At 38.1% G+C, this 22,758-nt stretch overlaps 1 protein-coding gene across 10 annotated transcripts in view; it reads left to right on the forward strand.

Annotated features, from left to right (window-relative positions):
* RABGAP1L (RAB GTPase activating protein 1 like) overlaps positions 1-22,758 on the forward strand; it is a 457,210-nt gene that overhangs the window by 373,902 nt on the left and 60,550 nt on the right. The window contains exons 1-2 of one of the 10 annotated variants that reach the window (XM_019648339.1): positions 14,074-14,320; positions 17,084-17,297. The exons of 6 other annotated variants lie outside the window; for them this stretch is intronic. In XM_019648339.1, the coding sequence (XP_019503884.1) occupies positions 17,187-17,297 (111 nt within the window). In that variant the 5' untranslated portion in view covers positions 14,074-14,320; positions 17,084-17,186. Of the gene's footprint in view, positions 1-14,073; positions 14,321-15,144; positions 15,370-17,083; positions 17,298-22,758 lie in introns of those variants that run through there. 3 more of the 10 variants (XM_019648331.1, XM_019648346.1, XM_019648325.1) reach the window with 3 other exon arrangements.

Genomic DNA, 22,758 nt, shown 5'->3' on the forward strand with positions numbered 1-22,758 from the left:
TCATTCCCATTCATTGCTTGTTTCATTTTTCTTCTATATATGTTTGTTGTCATATGTGACCAGGCGATCTGAGTAGATTAGGATGTTAGGAGATTTGTACAGAGTTAGGGGTTTTATATGCTTGAGATATGAGAGAGGAGGTGAAGGATCTAATTGCTTCCTATTCTCCATGTAAGATAGCCCTCCCTCTCCCTCTGACCCAGTAATTCAAAGATTTCTACTCCTGCAGCCATTTCTTCCCACCTGCTAATAACCCCCTCGCTGCAAAACACAGTTGACGAAGACCTTAATCACCTCTCCCTTCCTTGCCTAGTTGAATTGTCGTATATAATTAAGTGTACACACTGGGATATAAAATAATCATAACATCAAAACCAAGAAATATCTTTCCTTCCTTTATACATCCTCTAAATGTGTTTTGGGCTCTTTCATGGTAGAACTATTGTGGCAGAAAACGTGCATAGCTCTGGTAGGACATGTGGAAATCAGACCATCCTCATCTGAATCTTTGGCCAATGGATTAGCCAGTCAGACACACTCTTCCACTGTTTTCTTATTTATCAGTTTGTTTGCCATGCTGGGCCTTTATGACTCCTCTTGAGGGGAGGTAGGAGGTAAATTCAGCTTTTCATAAAATGTTAGGGCTACAGAAGGTGGAGCCTTCCTATGTTTTCCTAGCAAAGACCTTTCATTGTAAAAAGTGAGATTATTCCTTTAAAAAACATGTAAATTACAGAAGGGAATTATGACCAAGAATATGTTTTGGGTGAACAGATGCCAAATGCCCATCTCACTAGATGATTACTATTCTAAATATTTTTCCATTAGCTAGTTTCAGCTCAGGAAATAGATTAGATCCTTAATGGCCTAAACAACCAGGAAATGAGCGATATATTTATAGCTTCCACCAGTGAATTTGAAATAAAACTTCTTGCCTGTTAAAAATTCTGACTGCAATACTCAATGTGAATGCTTTTTTAAAAAAATGTTGCCTCTTCCTCTGCCATCCCAATATTTTTTAAGATCTGATACTCTCAATAAAGAGGATAAATTACCCAAAATCATATTTGAGGAAAAACTGATTTTATATTAAGTGTGGGGTGTCCAATTACCATTGATCTAGGTCATATATTTTCGTAGTAGAGACGAATCCATTTCTGGTCTTGCTTTGGGAGTCGATAGCAAGTCTAAACCAGGGCAGCCACTGTGGACCACTCCGAGGCCCCATTCAGGCCTAGGGCTTCTCCAGCCTGAAAGATGCTGGAGGAAGCTGATTTCCACCTTCTTTAGCCCTAAGAGTTTCGCGGTGCTCTGTGGAAGACCGGGCATGACTGTGCTGTACACAGGCCAAAGGCAAGGCAGGCTTTTTCTTCCAGTAGGGCCCTGGCCTAAGAGGCCAGAGGGCTCATTTCCATCTGAACTTCACCACTGAACAGCCCTATTTGGGGCCTTTGACATAAGCAGCTGAGTTCGAGGACCCCAGAAGGCCTTTTACATCACATGAGCCTAAATTCCTCCTGTGATCTCATAGAATCCTAAAGTAAGCATTCCACTGCCCTTCTAATGGCCGTGTTTTCTGTACCTGTTAAACAAAGGCACAGGCTCCTGAGAAAGAGGGATTGTTAAAAGCAGTGAAACAGAAAAGCTCAAATGAAAGACATTTTAAAACAGACTAGGATTAAATGGTATCTGTGTTTTTATGGGGAATGAGGATTTTAACACATTTATTTTCATTATGTGCAGAAATTTCTTTCATTTTCTTTCTATAGCCTGTTGGTGAAAACCTGGGTTTTTTGAGTTTTTCATTCTGGTACCTCCAGCGTTTAGCCTTCTCTGTACATAGGAAACACTCAGTAACTATATGTCCTCTTGAATTTCACTGAAGTATCACTTGAAAAAGTGAAGTTGAATCAACTCGCTTTTAGGATTTGAATTGTTTTTAAACCTGTTTTTACTGATGGATTGATATTCACGCTATGACCCATTTTTATTTGTACTAACAGAACATAGCGTTCAGTAAGTGACCAGTTTAAATGGGAAGATAATTTGTGCTCTTAATTTTAAAATATTATCTAGTCCTATTTCTATCTGAATGCTTTCACATCAAACTGAATAATTACACACTGGGATACCTGGACGGATATAAAATACAACTGAAAACATACAGAAGCAGCCAAGGGTCAACCATTATGTTTTACTGGCTCTACCTTTTATTTCTCTGTTTTATTTATTTTTAAAGTTATACCTTTAGATTTAAAAGCCTCAAGATAAACACATAAGAAAAAATGTCCAAATATAAAAGTTTAAAATGTGCTTAACACACCCCACACCCCACCGAATAACGGCAAATCCAGTTAGTCAGGTGAGATGAAACAGCCTAGAAACGGCTCTGCTCACTGCCGCCCTGGAGCCCTGCCTGCCCACTGCTGTCACCTGTCTCCACCTGCAGCAGGTTCCCTTGATTGGAAGCACTGACTTTGTTCAGAGCTGTGAACGACACCCATTCCTTATCTAGTTCTCGTTCCCTAGCACCCCCACAGCTGGGATCCACGCTTTCTGAGACTTCGCTTTGTCCCACGCTGCCACTCCCCACTACAGGGCTCACTTTTCTCCTCCTTGACTTGCTGGTCCTATGCTACTTTCTCCCTTTCATCTTCCTTTCATGTTGTAAAATTGCAATTTATTTTTGCTTTTTAGTTGCCTAAACACTAGATTTTGTGTTTTTCACCTGTAAGTCAGGAAGTAGATAATAATCTCAAAGGCCCATGCCAATACTCTATGAACCTGTGGTATTATATTTATGAACAAATATTATTGTCATCTTTTTGATGATAAGTCCATCAATAAATCATAGGTTTGAAGTGTAGACAGGATGACTTTTCTTGTACCTCCTCAGGTTGGGTTTCTGGGGGGCTATGAATTAAACTGACAAAAGGCGGAGTAACAGGAGAAAAGGCATATTTGTTTAATTAATGTTAATATTCTTACATAAATGGAGACTTCAAGAATAGAAATGAAAACCCAAAGAGGTTGTCAGACTTGGGGACTTATAAACCATTTTAACAAAGGGGCGGTAAATTGTGGAGCGGTGACTAAAAGGAAAAGTGGGCTGGGGCTGCTGGGGCGTCAAGTGTGGGAAGATGAAACTGATGGCAGATAAGGGCTGCTGAGAGGGCCCCTTTACAAATGGAAGTTTCCTTTACAAAAGGGAAGTGCATGCCCCTCTTATAGGCAGGAGGAGAGGGCAGAAACATGTCTGTTTCTCAGTTGCCTTCAGCTCAGAATAATCCTTATGTCAAAGTGGCATACAGTGATGCCTTGGTTTGCGAGCATAAGTCGTTCTGGAAGCAAACTACTTGTGTTGCAAGACACTGCTCATTTACCAAGTTAAAATGTATTAGAAATATTTGCTTGTCTTGTGGGACACTCACAAACCAAGTTACTCGCAATCCAAGGTTTTACTGTATTTTGGGGTGGCATGTTCTGATCCCCTTCAGAGACATAAGAATCTGAAAACCCTTTAGAACCCCTCCTATCTCTGAAATTCATGGGTACTACTTTATAAAACTGACTGATGAAGTCAAATAATATACATTTCAACATCAAATAATTAATACTGAAGCATCAACAATACCTATAACAATGAGGCACCACAGGTGATTTGTCAGTCACTGATTTGTGATTTTCTAATTTTAAGGATATTTAATACCAAAACATCAAGTTGTATACCTTAAATATACACAATTTTGTCAATTATACCTCAATAAAGCTGAAAAACAAAGAATATTTAAATGTTCTGGTTGTAATCTATGGATCAAAGACCTTGTCAAAGTAAAAAAAATAAGTTGTTCACAGATACTAATCAATGATTCTTTAATGATAACTTTCAGGAGGGTGTAAGGCAATATCAGTAGGGCCTGAAAACATAGAAATTATTTTTTAAAGTCTAATGGTTAAAGGTCAATTTGGGATTTAAAAAAAACACTCTCTATAATTTTAATTTACTATATATCTATACTTCTCAACTCAGGACAGTTTTGTTCCCCAGGGGACATTTGTCAATGTCTGCACAATATTGGTTTGTCACAACCTTGGGGGATGGGTGCTACTGGTATCTAGTGTGCAGAGGTCAGTGATGGTGCAAAACATCTTAAAATGCATAGGACAGCTTCCTACAACAAAAAAATTATCCATTTCAAAATGTGAACAATACCAAGGTTGAGAAAGTGTTCTATATGTGACTATGTGATTCAATATACGAGTCCCACAGTTTGGAGTGTCTACTCATGTTTAATTCTGGTGGGTTTTGAAAGTAAAATGAAGGTCATTAAAACTCATATCTTACCCATCCTTACCATTACAAACTGCTTGCTGATTTTTGGCCTTTTACTCTTATCTGGACAATTAGATTTTCACTGTGGATTCTTGATTTTGGTCTATGGCCATGTTGTTACTATAGGAAAACAGAAAGAGAAACACTGAAAAGATCCTATTAGCTGGTACTGAGTGTCCCATCTGAGCAGATTTAAAGAGCCAGTGATTTTTTCATAGATAACTCTTACATAATAGTGTGCTTCAAAGTGGAGGCATGGACTGTTAAGCCAATATTGACTCGACCAGTCATTTAGTCCAATGCTGTTGTTTTACAATAGATAAGAAGCTGCCTATCTAAGTGCATGTGGTGTTGTGGTTGCAGAGCCAACACAGGGTATGATTACAGCCCAGACACAAGGCACTTCCTTCTCCATGAAGATGTTCATCACATTTGTCGGTTCTTTTCATGGGCTCATGTATTAAAGCCAACCCTCACTAGCTTCTGCATCCAGCTTTGCTCAATGTACTTTAAGAAAACTCAGGGAGGAATTGATTTTGTGAATAAGGGGATTGCCAGTTGCAACCCTGCATCTTTACACAACTTGTAAGGTGATTTTAAAAACGAGGAAGGGCCCAAGTGCAGGATTGGGTTGAGTTGGGAATGTTCCCTTCATCCTCAGAATGGTAGAACTTCCTATCTTTTCTTCCCCACAGCAGCAGAAATTCTACAGTAACTTTCCCTTCAGTTATTTGCCTTTTTCCTTTTTAAAAAGTTTCCATTATTATACCTAACAGATTAAATAGCTGTCCTCTTTACTCATCGTATTGATATAGTAAGATCTATTAAAAAAAATTATTTTTTCCAAAATGTTGACATTAAAGAACAAATTTATCAGGGATCTAGTAGTTTAAGCAGCATCATGAAGCTTTACTAATTTCATGTTACATTAAGATTTAAAGAAAAAAAGTACAAACCAGTGTTGTGACATACTTTTAAACTACAGATTGTTAGAGAAAGAAATCCAAAGATTTCACTGTTAGTAGTAGTAATTGGAGTATCCTAGTCTGATTTAATTTGAGATACTCAGAATAATTAGGCTGTTGAGCGTAAAGGTGAGTATAATGGTCACCATTTAAATAAATTTAAAATATTAATGTGCTAAAGTATCATCTCATTTGGCACTAGTGGAAAACAAAATGTTTAATGACTGTTGCAGAAGTCACTAAACCTCTTACAGACTGATTATCAATTTAATGCTTTTTTCCTTTTTACTTTTCAAAGGCCGTTCCCTAGTTTCACATTCAATTTATCCTTTTCTAAAATGCTGCTAATTTCATGTGCTTTAGCCCTACAGAAGAGGCTATTGCTTAGCAACCGCCAACATAATAAGCCTAAATCTATGGGTTGTCGGAAAAGTTATGACGTATTTTTTCTGTTTTTTGTTGCAAAAATGCATCATGACTTTTCCGACAACCAATACTAAAGGCTTGAAGGACTTATTTATTTTAAATTTATATATTTCTTTATTGACCATTCAAATCAAGAGGAAGTTATTTCACTTTGAATTTATTCTGACTTCTGCATTTTTGTTTGTTTGTTTTGTTAGTTCACATATGGGTTGTTTGTAGCAAAAACAAAACAAAAAATAGTTAATGTCTCTTTTCTCCCATCAATCTCTTAGTAACATTATTCTGGATTCATCATTTGCTTTAGTTATTTTTTGCCAGCAGAACACCCTATCAATGACATATGCTGGGGAAAGAAATGTTTTCTAATTCATTGAATAGAGAATTCTACAATATTTTAATGCCAAGAAGCTATTTTCTTTAGAGGAAATAGATTAAAGTTTTGGGAGAGGGAAATACAATACATAGGAGATTAAATTGAAATGGTTGGTATTTACTGTAATGGTTTTATTTTTTGGTTATTTGACCCAGAAATATCTCAGAAGAGTCATCTTAGCTAAAGGCTTTAAGGTGGAAAGTGGTGCTGTCGACATTGCAATGTCCTGTTAGACTCCAGTCACTTGGGCTTGTTGTGTTCACTTCTCAGAGGTTTCAGTCTTCCTGCTCTGACATACAAAACTTTATTATTATCTAATCTCAACTATTTTCTTCACTCTGCTTCTGTTCAATTGCCTTGGGGTGAAGACAAAATACCAGTAAATTGACTTACTGATCTCTTTGTATTCTGTGGTGTTGTAAAGTTAAAGATCACTTCTACAAATACATTAATAAAAAGCAATATTGAATTACTTGTAGATACAATAACTCTAATAGAACAATTATCTATAATTGGCTAGCATAGGACTCATTTATAAACTTTGATCTGTAGGACTATGTATGCTGTGTTCTTATCTCACTTATATCATCAGCCCTTGTATAAAGAGAACAATCTAGTTAAGTACTGGAGTCAAGTTTAAAGATATATGTAAAGATGCATGCTTGGTAAATTATCTAATATAAATGTAGTATGTCAGATAGTTTAGGACAAAGATAATCATTTCAGAGATGTGTATGAGAGAGAGAGAGACAGAGAGACCAGAGAGACAGAGGTGGTGGGGGGAAGAATGGAGAGAAGAGACAGAAAAAAATGTTACGGTTGAAGTTTAACTCTTGGAATATTAACATGTTAGCATTAAGACCAGCTTACTATTCAGTTTTTTCCAGGGCAAATAGAAATTCACAAGATTGTTAATAGTGAATAAAATTAACAGTCAGTTACTAATGCTTCGATTCTGTATTTTCAAGTGCAGATGAACAAATTCATTGTATTCTTTTTTTTTTTTTTTTTTTAGCTGAGCCATCCTGCCATCTGTTGGCAGCTCAGCAGCAGCTCAGTTCGGGCCAGGAATCAAACCAGCAACCCTGTTGCTCAGAGCTCACACTCTTGAGCGAGCTTTTAACCAACTGAGCCACTTGGCCGGCCCTCATTTTATTCTTTATGCAGTTTGTACTAGAACTTTTTATTTGACATTGAAGTTTATTTATCCAACCTTATGAGCTAGTTTTCCTGTGACATTGATTTAGGCACCTGTCCTATATCCATGGGAACAGAAAATTGGAAGTATAGATAAAACATTTGATAACTGAAATGTTTGAATACTGAAACTTTTACTTATCGTAGCTCTTAATTTTAGCTTATCCTCATAGCTAGTCATCTGACAGAGAAGATTAGAAATGACATTCCACCAGTGGGTTGCTAATTAGAGCTTTTTCTTCATTCCCTGTTTTTGAACTCTTTGGAATGAAGATACCAGTAAGTCGTGAAGTGTCAGAGAACTAGGTGGCTTTTAGGAGAAGCAAAAGGAATTATTATTTACAAAATTTAAAATTCTTCACAAATTATTAATATTTAACATTTGTATTCAGTTTTACTATCTAATCATTTATACAGATTTGCTCATATATAAACATGTTCCTACTCTCAGCTTGTTGTCATAACTTTTTGTTTTACCATTGAAAAGGTTCAAACAAACCTCCCCCAAATATACCATTTTGGCCTGTGGACAATTTGAGCTGAAAGCAGTCAAGACCCAGCAGATTCAATAAAAACTTTTACCTCTCCCTTCACTACCTGAAGGAATTTAGATAAGGGGTCTGGCCCCAAAGAGAGCTATTACCCGACTTTTTATCTGAATGACCTGTGTGTGTGGCAGGACAAACATGTACTTACCAAACCATCTGCTTTTCTTATGAACCTGTGACTTACCCTCCTCCCTTTGGAAGCTCCAGTTGTTGATCCCATTCCTTAGCTCAGGAAGGCACATAAGCCTCAACTGCCGAACTTGCCCTTGAAGCCCACATTGAGGGGAACGAAGGGGGCACATATATAATTTTGTTTTTCTCTTGTTAACCGTGTATCAGTTTAATTATTAGACCAGCCAAAAGAAAGGTAGAGAATAAATTTCTCCCCTATAACATCATTTCAGTAATAGGTAAGTGTTGGTCATTTTAGTATTATAAATCATAATCTCATATGACAGTGCTTGCTTAAAATTCTCCACAAATGCATGCTAAGTTGAATGTAGAAAGTAGCTTTATAGCTGTTTTGAACATTTAATGTGTATATTTAAGAACTACAATATATTGAAGATTTGAATACAGGATAGTTAGGACAACACAATAAGGAATAAGTAGCTAGCAATTTTATAAATTTACAGAGAGCTGCTTGTTTGGCCTCTCCTTAACATAGCTTTGATTAGGGTGAAAACCTTCTTCACCTAAAAATGTAAAGGTTTGGTTTGATCCCAAAGGGCATTTTAAATAAGAAAGATGTATCACAGAATACTTATGTCCTTAGGTCAAAGGTGGTTATCGTGTTAGAATTTGTGACTAAAAGTAAACCCTTGGGCAGCTATATAGGCACTAATATTATCTCTTAAGTTCATGCTTAATTCGAAGAGTAATTGAAGCATAAGGATTTTAGCTATTTTTATGATCTTCACGATATTGGGGAGATATTCTCAATGATGATACTTTATGACAGTTCTTAAATCTGAAATGACCGCTTTTTGGGAAAATATTTTAGATTGAACATAAAGAAATAAACTCCCATTGAAACGAATGAAATTAGAATGCTCTGGGCATTACCACTGCTGCTACTATGAGCACTATTAAAAACTATTAAGACCTTTTTATTATTTTACTATTGCTCTTAAATCGAACTAAAAGCCAGTTTTTAACATCATGGAAGCCACCAGTGACAGATCATCCCAGGAGTGCTGCCTCTTCAATTCACATATTTCCTAGTGTAGCAGACTGCTAATCTGTGCATTGCACTTGTCAGTAGATGGCCTTCAGCCTTTTCTTTTTCATTGTATTTGCAAACGCCTTATAAATACTACTATTAGATGCAGTATGATGTTTTAGTTCATATTTTCAATATACAAGGGTATAATAGTAAAAGCAATATAATAAGAGAAGAGAAATACAGACTCCAGCTTTAGAAATGTAAAAGCTTCTATTTCAGGATCTCCAAGTTGAATTTACTTTCTTCTCTTTCGCATTCATCTTATGATGAAGCCGTCATAGGTGGGGAAACACCCAGAGCCTTTGTAATCACATACTTCAGTTTTAATCATGGCTCTGATTTGCTAGTGGTGTGACCTTAAATTACTTAAACTTTTAAGGCAGTAGTTTTCACCTCTGTAAACTGGGGGTAATAAAACCAGCTTCATAGTATTGTTGTAAAAACTGAGAGAGATAAAGTGGTTCAAGCTCCACCCCAACACAGTGGATATTAAATATGTGTTACTTGGGTCCTCCCCCAAATCTAACTCAGTCAATATCTTTGAAATGAAATGAATTACAGTTTCATCAGTCAGTTCTAAGCTTCCAGATAAGCTGCTATTGTTAACCGTTGCATAGGATATGTCTTTTGACTCTAAGATAAAAATGAACAGTAGAAAATCTTATCATACAATTATAAAGAAGAATTATATATTTGCACATTATAGCCCATAGTAACCATGCTTTGTTGATCGGGTTACAACAGAGGATTATCGTTCTACAACAAATGCTCTTCTTTGTTTCCTGTTCTTGTCACAATTTGCTCAATTTAATAAGAAGCAATTGATTAAACTCTGTTTGCATTGTAGTCAGGAAACAGGAGAGGACAGCTCAACTAGAGACTCCCCTCATCCACATTATCAACCTTTTACCTCCTCTAACCTGTCTGATTATTTCTGATGGAAGGACTCATGTAAATTACTAAATGGCGCCCATATAAAGCCAGATCTAGAAAGATTTAGTTGCTACCAGGGAAAACTGGTAGAGGATTGCGGTTGTGGAACACCTTTGATTTTGCCCTCCTGGATTTTCTTACCTGGACAAGGCAATAGGAAATGGAGGCGTTGGCTGTGTGCACTGAGAGCATCCCATCCCGTGTCCTAAGGTTTCCATTCCTCCTTCTCTTCAGCGCTTGGCAGATGACTTGGCCCTCCAGACATCATTTTCATTAATATTGATAACAATAGCAACTAACATTAATCAAATGCTTTCTAGAACCAGGCCGCTTCCCAAGGGATTTTACATGCATTATCTTATTATTCCTTATAATATCAGCACTGTTTTTATTTTCTCACTTTATGGATGAGAAAACCAAGGGGGAAGCAGCTTATGTAATTTTCTTATAGTCTCACAACTAGTGTGTGACAGAGTCCAATATCAAGCCGGTTTTTCTGATCTCTGGAGCCCATGTATTGACCATCATACCATATGTACTTCCTCCAATGACACAAATGGAGGCTAGAAAGGCAGACACCCTGTAGTCTTCTATGACTGCCCTTGACCTACACACAGTCTGTTCCAAATTTGTTGACCTGATATTTGAAACCTACCACAGGCCAATTCAAATCTGCCTTTGAAACCTTATCTGCTACTGTACCCAACATCAGTTCACCATTCTGGCCAGGCTAATTAAATTTTCCCTGTAAAAAATGATTTTCCTTTGCCTGGCCAAACTCAATCCATCTTTCCCATGAAGACTGTCCTGTCTGCAGAGTCTTCATTCTGTTGCAGTCCTCATATCACTTCGGTTGCATTCCTTGGCAGACAGAGTATATTGTATCCTGTAGCCTGTGTGTGTGGAGGCGATACCTGTATTTCAGAAGCAGTAGTGTCGGCTCATGGCTGATTCTTGGTATATGTTTGCTTACTTCCTTGATCATCCTTAAGTGGTAAAGGGCATGCACGTTGGAGCCAGACACACCTGTTTGTGAATTCGGTCAGCCTCATTTCTAGCTGTGAGAATTGGGTCAAATCACTAAACTTTGCCACACTCCAGTTTTCTTGTCTATAAAACAGGGGTAATTATAGTCCCCAGCTCACTGATTTGTTGTGAAGTGTAAATGAGATTCTATGTCTAGGATATAGTGAGTGCTTAGTAAATTTTAGCTGCTATTATTGTTGTTATTATTAAAAGAATTTTTAGTATAGACTAGATATCGTTATGACTAGATTATGTGTACTACTCGTATATTACAAATTTTGAAAGCAACCCCCATGCACATAATGGGCATTTAGGAAATGCTATTGTTTTTTTAAAATTTGAGCTATAATTCACATACCATCAAATTCTCCAAGTTTTAACCGCAGAATTTTTGCCAAGTCCCCCACTGCAAGCTGCCTGTATATGACCTACTGCTGGGATCTGAGGACCCCCTGGAAAGGGACATATTCTGGGTGGGCTCACCAGCCCTGCAGAAGAACTAGACACCTGAGCACTTGAATGAAAACTAGTTCACACTTTTTTGCTCTTCCCTAAACCTACCTTCAGATCTTGAAAAAAAAATGAACCTAAAACATCATCTATGTGGAATGGTTTGGTTTGGTGACTAAAACTTTAAAAAAAATTATTTGAATGCTTTAGAAATTATGGTGAAGTTATTTGTAATTACAATTCAGTTGTGTTTGTGTATTCTGCTCAAAATGAGACAAGATGGAACATTACTCGTGTTTTCAGATGTGTCGGAAACCATCCTCATTTTGGGTGTTAGCAAATATCGGTAAGTATTCAGGAGCCCTTGAAAACTTATTTTTGGTTAAGTAAAGTTTAAGCAAACATGTTGTGTTTAAAACCAAAATTCAACTGAGTAAACTTTAAAGATATTATTGGTTTTATTGAAGGATTCACGAATCGGGCAGCATCCAATCTAGCCACTAGAAGGGAGCTCTGTGGCGCTGGACAAAATGAAGGGTTTAGGGAGAAGGGAGAAGAAAGTTACATGAGGCCAAACAGCGGATTGGTTATTGCAAGTCACTTTCCTTTAGGGGGTGGCGGGGGCCTCTCAGGCAGATGACCTCACTAGTGCTGACCAGGCGATTCCTGACTGACTGCTCTAAGATTCCATTTCTGGGACAGCCCATACTTCAGTGAAGTCTCTGTTGGGTGGCATGGGGTTTAGCATAAGTGACTCCATTTTGGGCCTGTTGTCTTGTTTTTAACAGCTGGCTGTGGATTGCGAGTTACAAATGAGGTAAAAGCTGAACTGTGAAAGAGTTGCGGCTACTCTTTCATGATCTAGAATTTACCTCACCCTCTTGCTTTGTAGCGAGATGCAAATGAGGAAGTGAGATACCCAGTATAACTGTTAAGCAAGTATTTATGTCCCACTGGTTCTTCTTAGTTTAACACCAGGGTTTTATTTTATTTTATTTTTTTTTAAGAATCTCTGTTTTCTGAGGTTTTGAATTTGCCTAGCAATTGCTAGGAAAGATGGGAAAGATAATGAGCTGAATGGCTGGAATTTGACACAAGAATAATGGTTTTCTTTATTTACCTTTGCATGATTTTAAAGAGAACTAAGATTTTGCTTATCTTTTTGTTCTTTTCCTTTTGTAAAAACTCATTGTATGTTATTGGGCTATTCTGAAATCCAAAATATTCTGAAAAGCTTTCTTCTATTAATACTTCTATGGTTTCTCATTCTCATTTTAATTTATCTTTGGGTTTTGTAATACAAACTCCTAAGTGTAAACAGAAAAACCTACTTGGAATACTGGTTTTCTGTGAGTAAGAAAGTACTTGTAGAATTTCATCTTCCTTATAGTTCTTTATTGCTATGTCAATGCCATGAACATTTTGTCAAGATTCCTTAACTTTGAGTGACGGCTATGCCATGAATGTTTATGTTGAATTACTTAGGAAGATCTGTAAAGATGCTCCTGAGTAATTAGACAAGGGCTACTGGGGAAGGACGTGCAGTGTCTCCAGGGCTCCCCCGCCTGTCCGTGTGGGGGTCACGGAAGACCCTTCTGCCCTCTAGACCCAATTTCTGTCTTGGTGGTTTTGCCCTCCTTTCCATCTTATGCTGACTTTATGGCTGTTGTGATGGGAATGTTCAACAAGTAGAACCGGAGGCATGGGAAAGGCTCTTTGCAGCCACTCTTGTGAGGGTGGAATAATTGTTCAGTGACGCCTGATTGCTTTTTAATGTACTTGCTGCTTTGACTGGCGGATAACAAAATATTGCTCCCATAATGAAAGTTTGCTTTGCTGCACTGGGGGAGAACACAGATAGAAAAAAAAACGTTCACATCTTATTCTGGCTTTTCTTGACTTTTGTTTTGGCTCTTTCTAAATTCAACACTTGAGAATAGATGTTCCCTGAAGGGCAGGGATTGTTTATTAGACTCACACTCATCCAGTATGACCCAGGTTTGGTTTGGTTAAAAATCCTAGACAAATGACTGTTGGAACAAAATCAGCTACCAGAGTAAAATCTTTCTATGTAAAATCTTAAAACAGCACTTAAAACTCACTAGAGATTTTGTTAAAATTTTCATACCTTAATGAGATCCAGAGGGGCTTTTGGGAAATATTTTGTAGCTGGTTTGGCTTCTGAATAAGAAGACTGTAAAAATAACTAATAAAAAGTATACCAACTGCCACTGAATTCTCTTTTATAGGCAGAAGAGCTGGCATTAGAAAATCCAAACAAGGGTACAAAGTAGATTGCCTTTGTTGGGACACATTATAGCAACTCGGGAGGTAATTTCTTAACATCTGTAATTAACATTCCCCTTTGTTTTTATTCTGATAGAGATTAAAAAGGTATTTCCACCTTCAGCCCCCCACCCCCATCCCCACCCCTGAAGCCTATTTAGTGGAGGGAAATAGGACACGTTGCTCTTCTGAGCACACATGAAAACCTCTGATCTCTTCCATCCCTCTCCATTTACATGACCATGAGGAAACTGAAACCGAGGGAGGTGCAATGCCTTGCCCTGGGACAGACAGCTAGCTAGTTCCTGCTTGAACTGGGGGCCTCTATTGGTTACCACTGGTGCCGTGTTTTTTGCTGCCCCTTTGATACACTATCCCCTCCTGGTAAAGTTTCACAGCAAATGGTGGTGTTGGCACTACACCCCTGGGTCTCAGGTAACCCCCACCCACGCCTCTTGGCGGTGAGTCGCTTGGTGTGAAGCAGAGGACTCCAGCAAACAGCCTTGGGAGAGCCGTGGGTCTCAATTCATCGGGGGAAAAGGCAAAAGAGTAAGAAAGGTGTCTTGCCAGGGACGAGGGGGCTGGATGTCAACATGGCTGTGACGGCCACTGACGTTTGGGAGGGCATTGTTGTAGCTGTTATTCCTGAGACTGGAAAAGGGGGAAAAATTACAAAGACAGCTGGGGTTTTTTTCCAAATAGATCATCAGTTTTCAAAAGGCATGCTTTTTGTGGCCCCACAGTGTACGTTTACCAGTATGAGAAAAGAAACATTTGACTTTTTCCTTTACAGACTCGGAAAGTGAAGTACGGAGGAACATTTTAAGGGTGACAAAAAATGAAGGGTGCAAATCAAACATCAAACTTCACGTCCTTGCTCTAGAAGATGTATGCGTGTGGCTGTGGATTTGGGAATGAAATGTGCTTAGCGAGTCTAGTCAGTGTGGCTAATTAGAACAGTCTTTTGAAAGGAATAATACATCAGAAGCTTTTAAAAAACAGCTAATTGTTTACCTAAGAACCTGTGTGGAATTCTGAAAGGACTGAATTATTTGTTGTTCTGTAGCTTCTGTTCGTTTAGGCAATTTTAAAGCTATCTGTGCAGACGTTAATTATCTTTTTAAAAATGTTTTGCACTCTTAGAGCCCTGATGCCTAAAATGTTTTATGAGTTTAACACACTGAGCACCTAGACTGTGTGGTATTGTTTTCCTGGTCCTTTTTTTTCTTGGATTATGAGTGTTACTCTCAAGCAAGAAGATTACCTACTGTTAGGCTGAATACGCTCTCCCGGGGCTCTCTCACTGCTCAGGTGCGGTTATAATCCTGTTTGCCCCTGAGCGGTTGCCAGCAGTGAGTAAGGCATTATGGGAAGTCGTTGCTTTACCTTCCACAACAGGTGTCTTGGGCAGTGCACCTTATTCAGATGTCAGTGTAGAGGCAGAGTCACTGTAGCAAAGAAAACTAGGAAAGCAAGAGGGATTGCTTTCCCATCTAGAAAATGCTGCTGCAAGATAAATGTCAAATCTTCTGGGGGCTAGTAACCGCGTGAAGAGGTTCACAGAGTCTTTTCAAGCACTTCTGAAAAGATAAAAAGGAATTCGAAAGGTATGAACTGCCCAGATGCCTTGTAATATCTTGCCTCCTGATTATCATTTCATTTTTACCTGGTTAGTCAGCGTTAAGATAACTGTGCTGGAAAATTTTTTTTAATGAAAATATGCTTACAAGACAGAGCTGCATTGTAGGGGGGGAAAAATGAAGTAAAAATGCTTTACTGGCTCCAACAAGGGTCAAACGCAGTTTGAAGCTGTTTTAACCTTGAGGATTTATATTTGAAACGTTGCATTTTCTGTGTAAATAAGCCTATTAGACTTGATTCTGTTTCCTAGCAGTAAGGTGTTTTGTTCTCCCTTTCGTTTGAATGTGTGTGTGTGCACTCGCATGTTTAATCTACAATGCTATAGCTACAATACTCCTAATTACATTTAAATGAAACAAGGTACTGTTTAAGTAATCACGTTAATCTAGGTGAAGATACTTTGGGAAAACAAGGGAAAATAAATACTTTAAATCTCATTCTAAATTTTGTTTTCTGAAAAAGGAAAATTACACAATATAATACTGTGACTGGTAATTAGTACTAAAAATTGCAACCAGTATCTGTATTTGACTGTAGATAAACATTGCCACCATTGATTTCTAATTCTGGCAAATAATATTTCTCATAGTATTGCAGTGTAATAATCTATAAAGAGCAGAGAAGATAATAGTTTAAATATAAATACCGGAAAAACAACTTTTGGAGGAGCTGTATCTGTCCTCCCCCTTATTTGCTTAATGCTTTTTCCATGAAATTAGCATACATTATATTTCCTGGTAATTTATACTTCCTTGTAATGATAATTACAGGCAGCTTTCACATTTTTCATCTGGGCACATTGAGATTCACTTGCAGTCTCCAGCTGTACTTAAAAAAACACTTCTGGTAGCTAAGGCACCAACAGTTCATGGCTATCTGCTGATTTGGGTAATTAAAAGAAAACTCTAAGCTTAACAATAAAAGATAAACTTTTTTCTATGAGAGAAAAACAGTCAGTTTAGAAATGAGACCCTTGTGTTGCTTTCTGAATAACAACAGAAAACTAAGTTCTCAAAGCCAAGAATTTTGTTTAAAATATGTGGGTTGGGTTTTTTTTTTGTGTGGGCAAAGGGGAAATGATTATTGATGTTGCAGTCCCTGCTTCATTTTTATATTTTGGTACTTCTTTTTTTTTTTTAACAGAATACTCAGAGGGGAAAATGAATGTCTCTCTCTTTTTTTTTTTCATACTTCAGGAGATAATTTTTAACTGCACCAAGAATTCTATAGATTCTGATAAACTAAAGGTTGCCATCTATTTGTTTTCTATGAATGTGAAAAAATAAGCAATAAGAAAATCCACTTCTCTTCCAAGAAGAAGAATTTTGATTTAAATAATACTGAAGAAGATAAACTTTTAAAACTTCTAGTTACCAAGAGCATAACATAAATTCATTGTTTGTTTTTTACTTTTTTGTTGTTGTTTTTTCATTTTTGCTATAAGATATTTCCAGCTAGGAAACTTTTCTTTATTTCTCTTTCTGAAGTTTAAGGATTTCCAAAAAGTGAATTTTCCAGCTGCCTGTTAAGAATACAGGTGTTTACAGTGTGTATTTCCTCCATAGATAAGAGACCTCCCTTCGTTTTCTAGTGGGAATGAATTGCCAGACAAGCCTGTGATAGCAGTTGCTTTTTTTTTTCCCCTTCTGGATTTTTGACACTCCACCCCCTCACATTCAGGTGGGTGTGTGCCTTGGCACTGAGCTGCAGTAGGAGTTCTCCTTGGATAGTCTGGTCTGGAGCTGGGGCAGCAGCTGCTGCTGTGGAAAGGCCAGCTGGCAAGATGATGGAAGAAATCTCCATTATGGTAGCCTATGATGCGCACGTTTTCAGCCAGCTGCACGATGAAGACTTCCTCACTGGTCTGGTGGCCATCAGCAAGCCCAGATCTATGGTAGGTGGGGCCTTGCACAGGGCTCTGGGGCTGGTTTTTCTTTTCTCATACGATAGTTACACTCCTACAGCAGTTGAGGAATAGCTTTCTGGGAATTAAAATAGAAGCATTGCTCTTGGCTTTGTGTACAGGCTACAAACAAGTTCTACAGGTTTTCCATGATTTATTTAACATAACTAAACTCTGTTATACATTAGCAGTACATTTAAAGTGTCTTAGGAGTGAAACTTAGGTTAATGCTTTCATCCGTAGTGAGGTTGAGAGGAGTTTTATGGTGCCAAACACTTGGCCCCCCACATTTGCCTTCTATGTCTGTATCCAGTTCTTAGGTGAGGACTACCTGTGTTTGCACACAAAGAACTCAGCCTTTTTGAAGTGGAACATTTTTACCAAGGGCCATAACATTGGCGTTGAGAATTGAACTATCTAAAAATCAAATAACTTTCAAAGTCTTTACATTATTACTAAGAACTGTTATGAAACTAACTTCCCAACTTCTCATATAGTTTTAGTTGGGATTTAATGGTTTTTGTTTGTTTGTTTGTTTTAAACCATTCTCCAAGGTTCTTAGTGTGTGTGTCCTGGCAGAATAGAAAAATAAAGTTCTTGCAAACGTTTGTTGTTTCTTCTCTGTAGATATCATCCTTAGAATGGCATTGAGTTTAAGGTATCAGCGATCCATATCTTTTAAACAAACTTGCCTAACTATGGTTGTAGAAACATCTTATTCATTATATTTAATATACCCAACACAGGCAACAGAATAAAAGAGCACAGTATATCTTAACAGTCATCTCACTAGTATAAAACCCTGATTTTCTAGTGTAAGGCTCAGGAACCTTAAAAACAATATGGCAATTTCTTCAAACAAAAAATTGCAATGAAAAAAGTAAAAGGGAACCTCATGGATTGACTTAAAAAGACTTAAGGGTTATATCAACCAGATGAAGGGCTGGCTTTGTTTAGATGCTGATTTGAACAAACCATAAAAAACATCTATAAGGTAATTGGGGGAAATTCGACCACTGATTAGGTATTTAATACAAGAGAATTATTCCATTTTTTTGGTGCAATAATGATATGATTGTGTTAAAAATGATGACTTAGGGATACATATTGAGATCGTTACAGATGAAATGCCTGCAAAAGATTAAAAATGATTCAGTAGTAGAGAGGTTGGTGATGTGGGTGGAACTGGATGACTGTTGATTAATTGTTGAAACTGGGAAACGCGTACCTAGGGCTTCACTGTACTCGCTCCATGTCCGTAGATGTTGTATAGATGCGGCTGAAGAGAATCAGCTGGATAAAACGATAGCGAAAGCAAAACAGATAGAAAACCATGATGTACTTCTGTAAGTGTTCATTAATATAGAAACATCTAGCCTATTGCATTCTTTTCCTATTTCATATACATAATTTCTGTTTTATAATTATATGCATTAGATGGAGATGGTTGCCAACCCTCAGTTAACCAGAGTAGATACACTAAGTCAGGATAGCTTGGTCCATGGTTGTGGACAATCTTTAAACTTCATTATTTTTGCCATGATTTTCGCAGTTTTCCACCCTAAATGCTTATCCAAAGAGTTCAGAATCCTATTTTAGTTTGTCCTGATGATCTTGTCAAGACCCTGGGGTCTGAGTTGTCTTCAAAAACTTGTAGGAATTTTCTAGGCCAAAGGGGAGAAGAAGCCAAAACAGAGAGATGTAAAGTGGCACAGGTAAGAGCACAGAGGAGGCTGAAGAGGTAGACAGTGACCAAGTCTGAGGGAGCATCTTGTGCTCCAGGTGTAGGACCTTGTGTGGTGTGTGTGGGGTGATCACACGTGTGTGCAGGAAACAGGAAGAACGAGAGAATGAATGAATGAATGAATATGCATGTGCTTACCGGGAAACCCTCTCCCATTTGTAGGTGATAAGAATATTCTCTGTATTGGTATCTGTTGTGCCTCAATGCCACTTCAGCTCCCCCAAAGGGGACCCCTACTCTTACCCTGGAGCTTATTTGGTGTGAAGTTTGGTCTCTAATATAGTAAGCCTCAGACATAAAATATTGCTCTGTGCACCAGCCTTTTAAATAATCTAGATGTTGGGGTGTTGAATTTAATCACACAACTTTCTGGAGGTATTTCGTTTTCTTTCTGAGATTTGAAATTTAAAAGAGTTGACTGGTACAGTTTTTTGGAGGTGATACTTGGTTTTGGTTCATCTGGAAAAGTTTTACTAAAATTGTGTTAAGATAAAATATTTATCATTTGCCTTTGATTCCATATTGAATTTTTTGCTTTGTCTGAAATGAACCTCTAAATTGTATGAAAGATAAATACTCAGATTTTCTACAGTATAAAGTAAATTGCTTCTCAGTCTGATTGCTGCACTGTGAAGCAAATTACATTCTTGCTAACATAAACTCCCCTGGCCTTAGGTTGACTCTTACAAAGGGTATTTAGAAGCTTTCTTAGTACAGGATTAATTAAATATCTTTCTGCAGTTGGACTTTGTCTCATAATATGAGGTACCTTGATTCCATAAATGGTAAAAATCCCATTAGATGCAGTGGTTTTGGTGTGGACATGGACTCCTTTCTTGTTCTTAAGCAGCCCTGTGGCTTTCTGACATTTTTGATGGAGACCCATAGTAAAAAATGCATTGTGACTCATTATACACACAAGACTAAAAAAAAAAATTTGACTAAATAGTACTTACTCTTGCTATGTGATGTATTCAGTTTTGTTTTGTTTCCTGTTCTTTTCTATTTAATTGTTTAAAGGCCAGTTAGGGCCCACTAATTGATTTCAGAAATGTCTTGATCATGCTTTGAAAAATATGGCTGCATTCTGTTGCTCCTTTAAAAATGAATGATAATGCAAGAGAACCTCAGATCCCTTTAGACAAGTCACAGATAAGAAAAAGGATAAGGAAGCCAAGCAGAATTTGTCTTCCAGGTCTCTCTCTCTCTCTCTCTCTCTCNCACACACACACACACACACACACACACACACACTAAGAAATGGCCCAGACCAGTATTGTATTTACTAAGATGAACTAGAGTAACCACTAGCTGAACTTAAGAACTTCTCAGTTCCAGCACAGATTAGTGGATTTGTAAGAGGATAACCCAGTACAGTCAAAATGACTCCAGAAACATTTAGAAAGGGGCCTCATTGGACACAGTACCTGCGTCCCCTTAAATCTGACAGATGGCTTCTTGGGCTGTTCACTGGCTGAAATTAACTGGCTTGCATTTGGGGGCAATGTTGTACCCTCCCCCACAACTTTCCCCATCCTTCCCCCATCCTCCCAGCACCACAAAGATCTTTCAGTACAGTCTGAGCCTCTCCCATAGGAGCAATAACAACTGAGGGAGGGAATCCCTCAAGTTTCCTTCTGTCTTTTCTCTCTCCGAGTGGAATGACCGCCCCATTCCTCTCTGTCACCTCCATCACTTCCAGTTATTTTTATACCGAAGTATAAACAGAGGGAAACGATCACACCTGGAACCTTTATTATGCATTCCAAAGGAAGCTTTGAATATGTATTTAAATTCAAAATGTATGATTTAATGTTTGAACAGCGAACAAGCCTAATAACTAATGCATGCTCTGTCAAGCTTGAATGTTTCAGATTAAATGTTAATTTATATTCTGTTGAATTATTTCAACTTTTTAATCTATAAAATGGTTATGAGGGGGATCATTGCTTTTCGACGTATGTTAGTAGAGGCCAGTATGTAATATTACAAACAGTTTTGGGTTATTACAATGTGCTGGGTTTAAATAGAATCCCTGCCTCCAAAGACCTCACAGTCAAGTAACAGAGAGAAACAAAATAAATATTTTGTAGGGGCGAGGGTAGACCGAAGTGGAGAATAATTACCATTGATTTAGTGACGTGGAAGAAGCCTTCAAAAGGAGGTGGGAGCGCCTAAGTTAGGCTTTGAATATGACCAGACACTCGGCAGCCAGGAAAGGAGGGTAAGACCTTCCTGAGCAGAGGGAACAGCCTGTGCAAAGGTTGAGAGGTTAGCTATCTGGACGGCTTTAAAATTCCACAGTCCTCAATTCAAGTTTTACATCTGCGATTTACTGATAAGTTCCTTAATTTCTCTAAGCTTGAGTTTCCTCATCTGAAAAATGAGGGACATAGTACTACCTCGTTGAGTTACTGTAAGAGTTCAGTGAGACACTTGTAAAGTATTTAGCACAGAGAAAACGCTTACTGGTTGTCTCTCCTTCGGACAAGGGAAGGACTATTCAAAGGAGATCAAAAGGGAGTGGGATGAGTAGATAAGGCACCAGAGGGATTTGGAAGGGGGGAGGGGTGTGGACAAAAGGAGAAGAGGCACTAGGGTAACCATGGTGGATTACTTGGTTTGATTAGGGAATCACTCTTAGGATATCAGTCCTACAGGAAACTGGAAGCCCCCTGCCCTGAAGATGGGGCAGTAGCTCTTAGGTTTGAGCGTCAGCATGGTGGGAAGGCAATAGAGAATCAATAGAAGGGATTTATATGGGCAAAACCATCTGCTGGGTAGATGTATCGATTACCGCAGCAATAGTCTGGCAGTAATGGACTCACAGGGGCATGTCACCATGGAAAAAACTTTAAAGGGCATTACAACAATGCAGGAGAAAAGAGTTGACAAGTATCTAGACTTAGGCACTTGACGATGGCAGTGTGAATAAAGAAAGTAGTCCACACATGTTGGTTAGGCCTTGCAGTGGATAGATACAGTGATATTACTTAGGAAGAAGCAACAGCCAATCTACATGAGGAGAGTCAATGATTGAGATCAGTTGAAAATGACTATACGCTTCCCCCAGATAAAATTGGAAAGACTGTTGTATCAACTTGAATGGGAAAGTTGGAGATCAAGAATGTAATGGAGAAGAGATGGCTCATTCTGGCTTTACCACGTTCCATGTGTAGGCACGTTAGGTCACAGTGTCACCGTGAGAGACCTGGGATTCAGTGGCTAGAACACTGTCCGTTAACAAGCTGTTTACCCAGATTGACACATGTCTAGATTGCACTGGCCCTGGGTGTGAGTTCCTGGCTGACGGATACCAGAATAGCAGCTCTTTCCGGGAGCTACAGTTCCTCTGATCTATAATGGGAGATGAACTACTTCCTCCTTACTGGGTTGGCATGTAGGTTTCATCTAGTCTAGCAAAAAAAAAAAAAAAAAAAAAAATCAGAGCAATTCCATTTGTCGGAGATGGGGAAAACAATGAAATCAATACAGTTGTTTCTTCACGGGATGTACATTTCCAATATTGACTAGAATAAAACATGATAAAACCAATTAAGATTAATCCATGTTTTAAAAAATAATATTATTTGAGCAGTTTTTAGTCTTCTTGTTGTTTAGCATGTGCTTATTTTTGCAGTGTTTCATCAATTTTAGTTTAGTACAAGGAGCCAAATCTCCCCTCATTTGGGTTATCAGTTCTGATAT

The sequence above is a fragment of the Hipposideros armiger genome, unplaced genomic scaffold (genome assembly GCF_001890085.2).
Source record: "Hipposideros armiger isolate ML-2016 unplaced genomic scaffold, ASM189008v1 scaffold_6, whole genome shotgun sequence".
Lineage (NCBI taxonomy): Eukaryota > Metazoa > Chordata > Mammalia > Chiroptera > Hipposideridae > Hipposideros > Hipposideros armiger.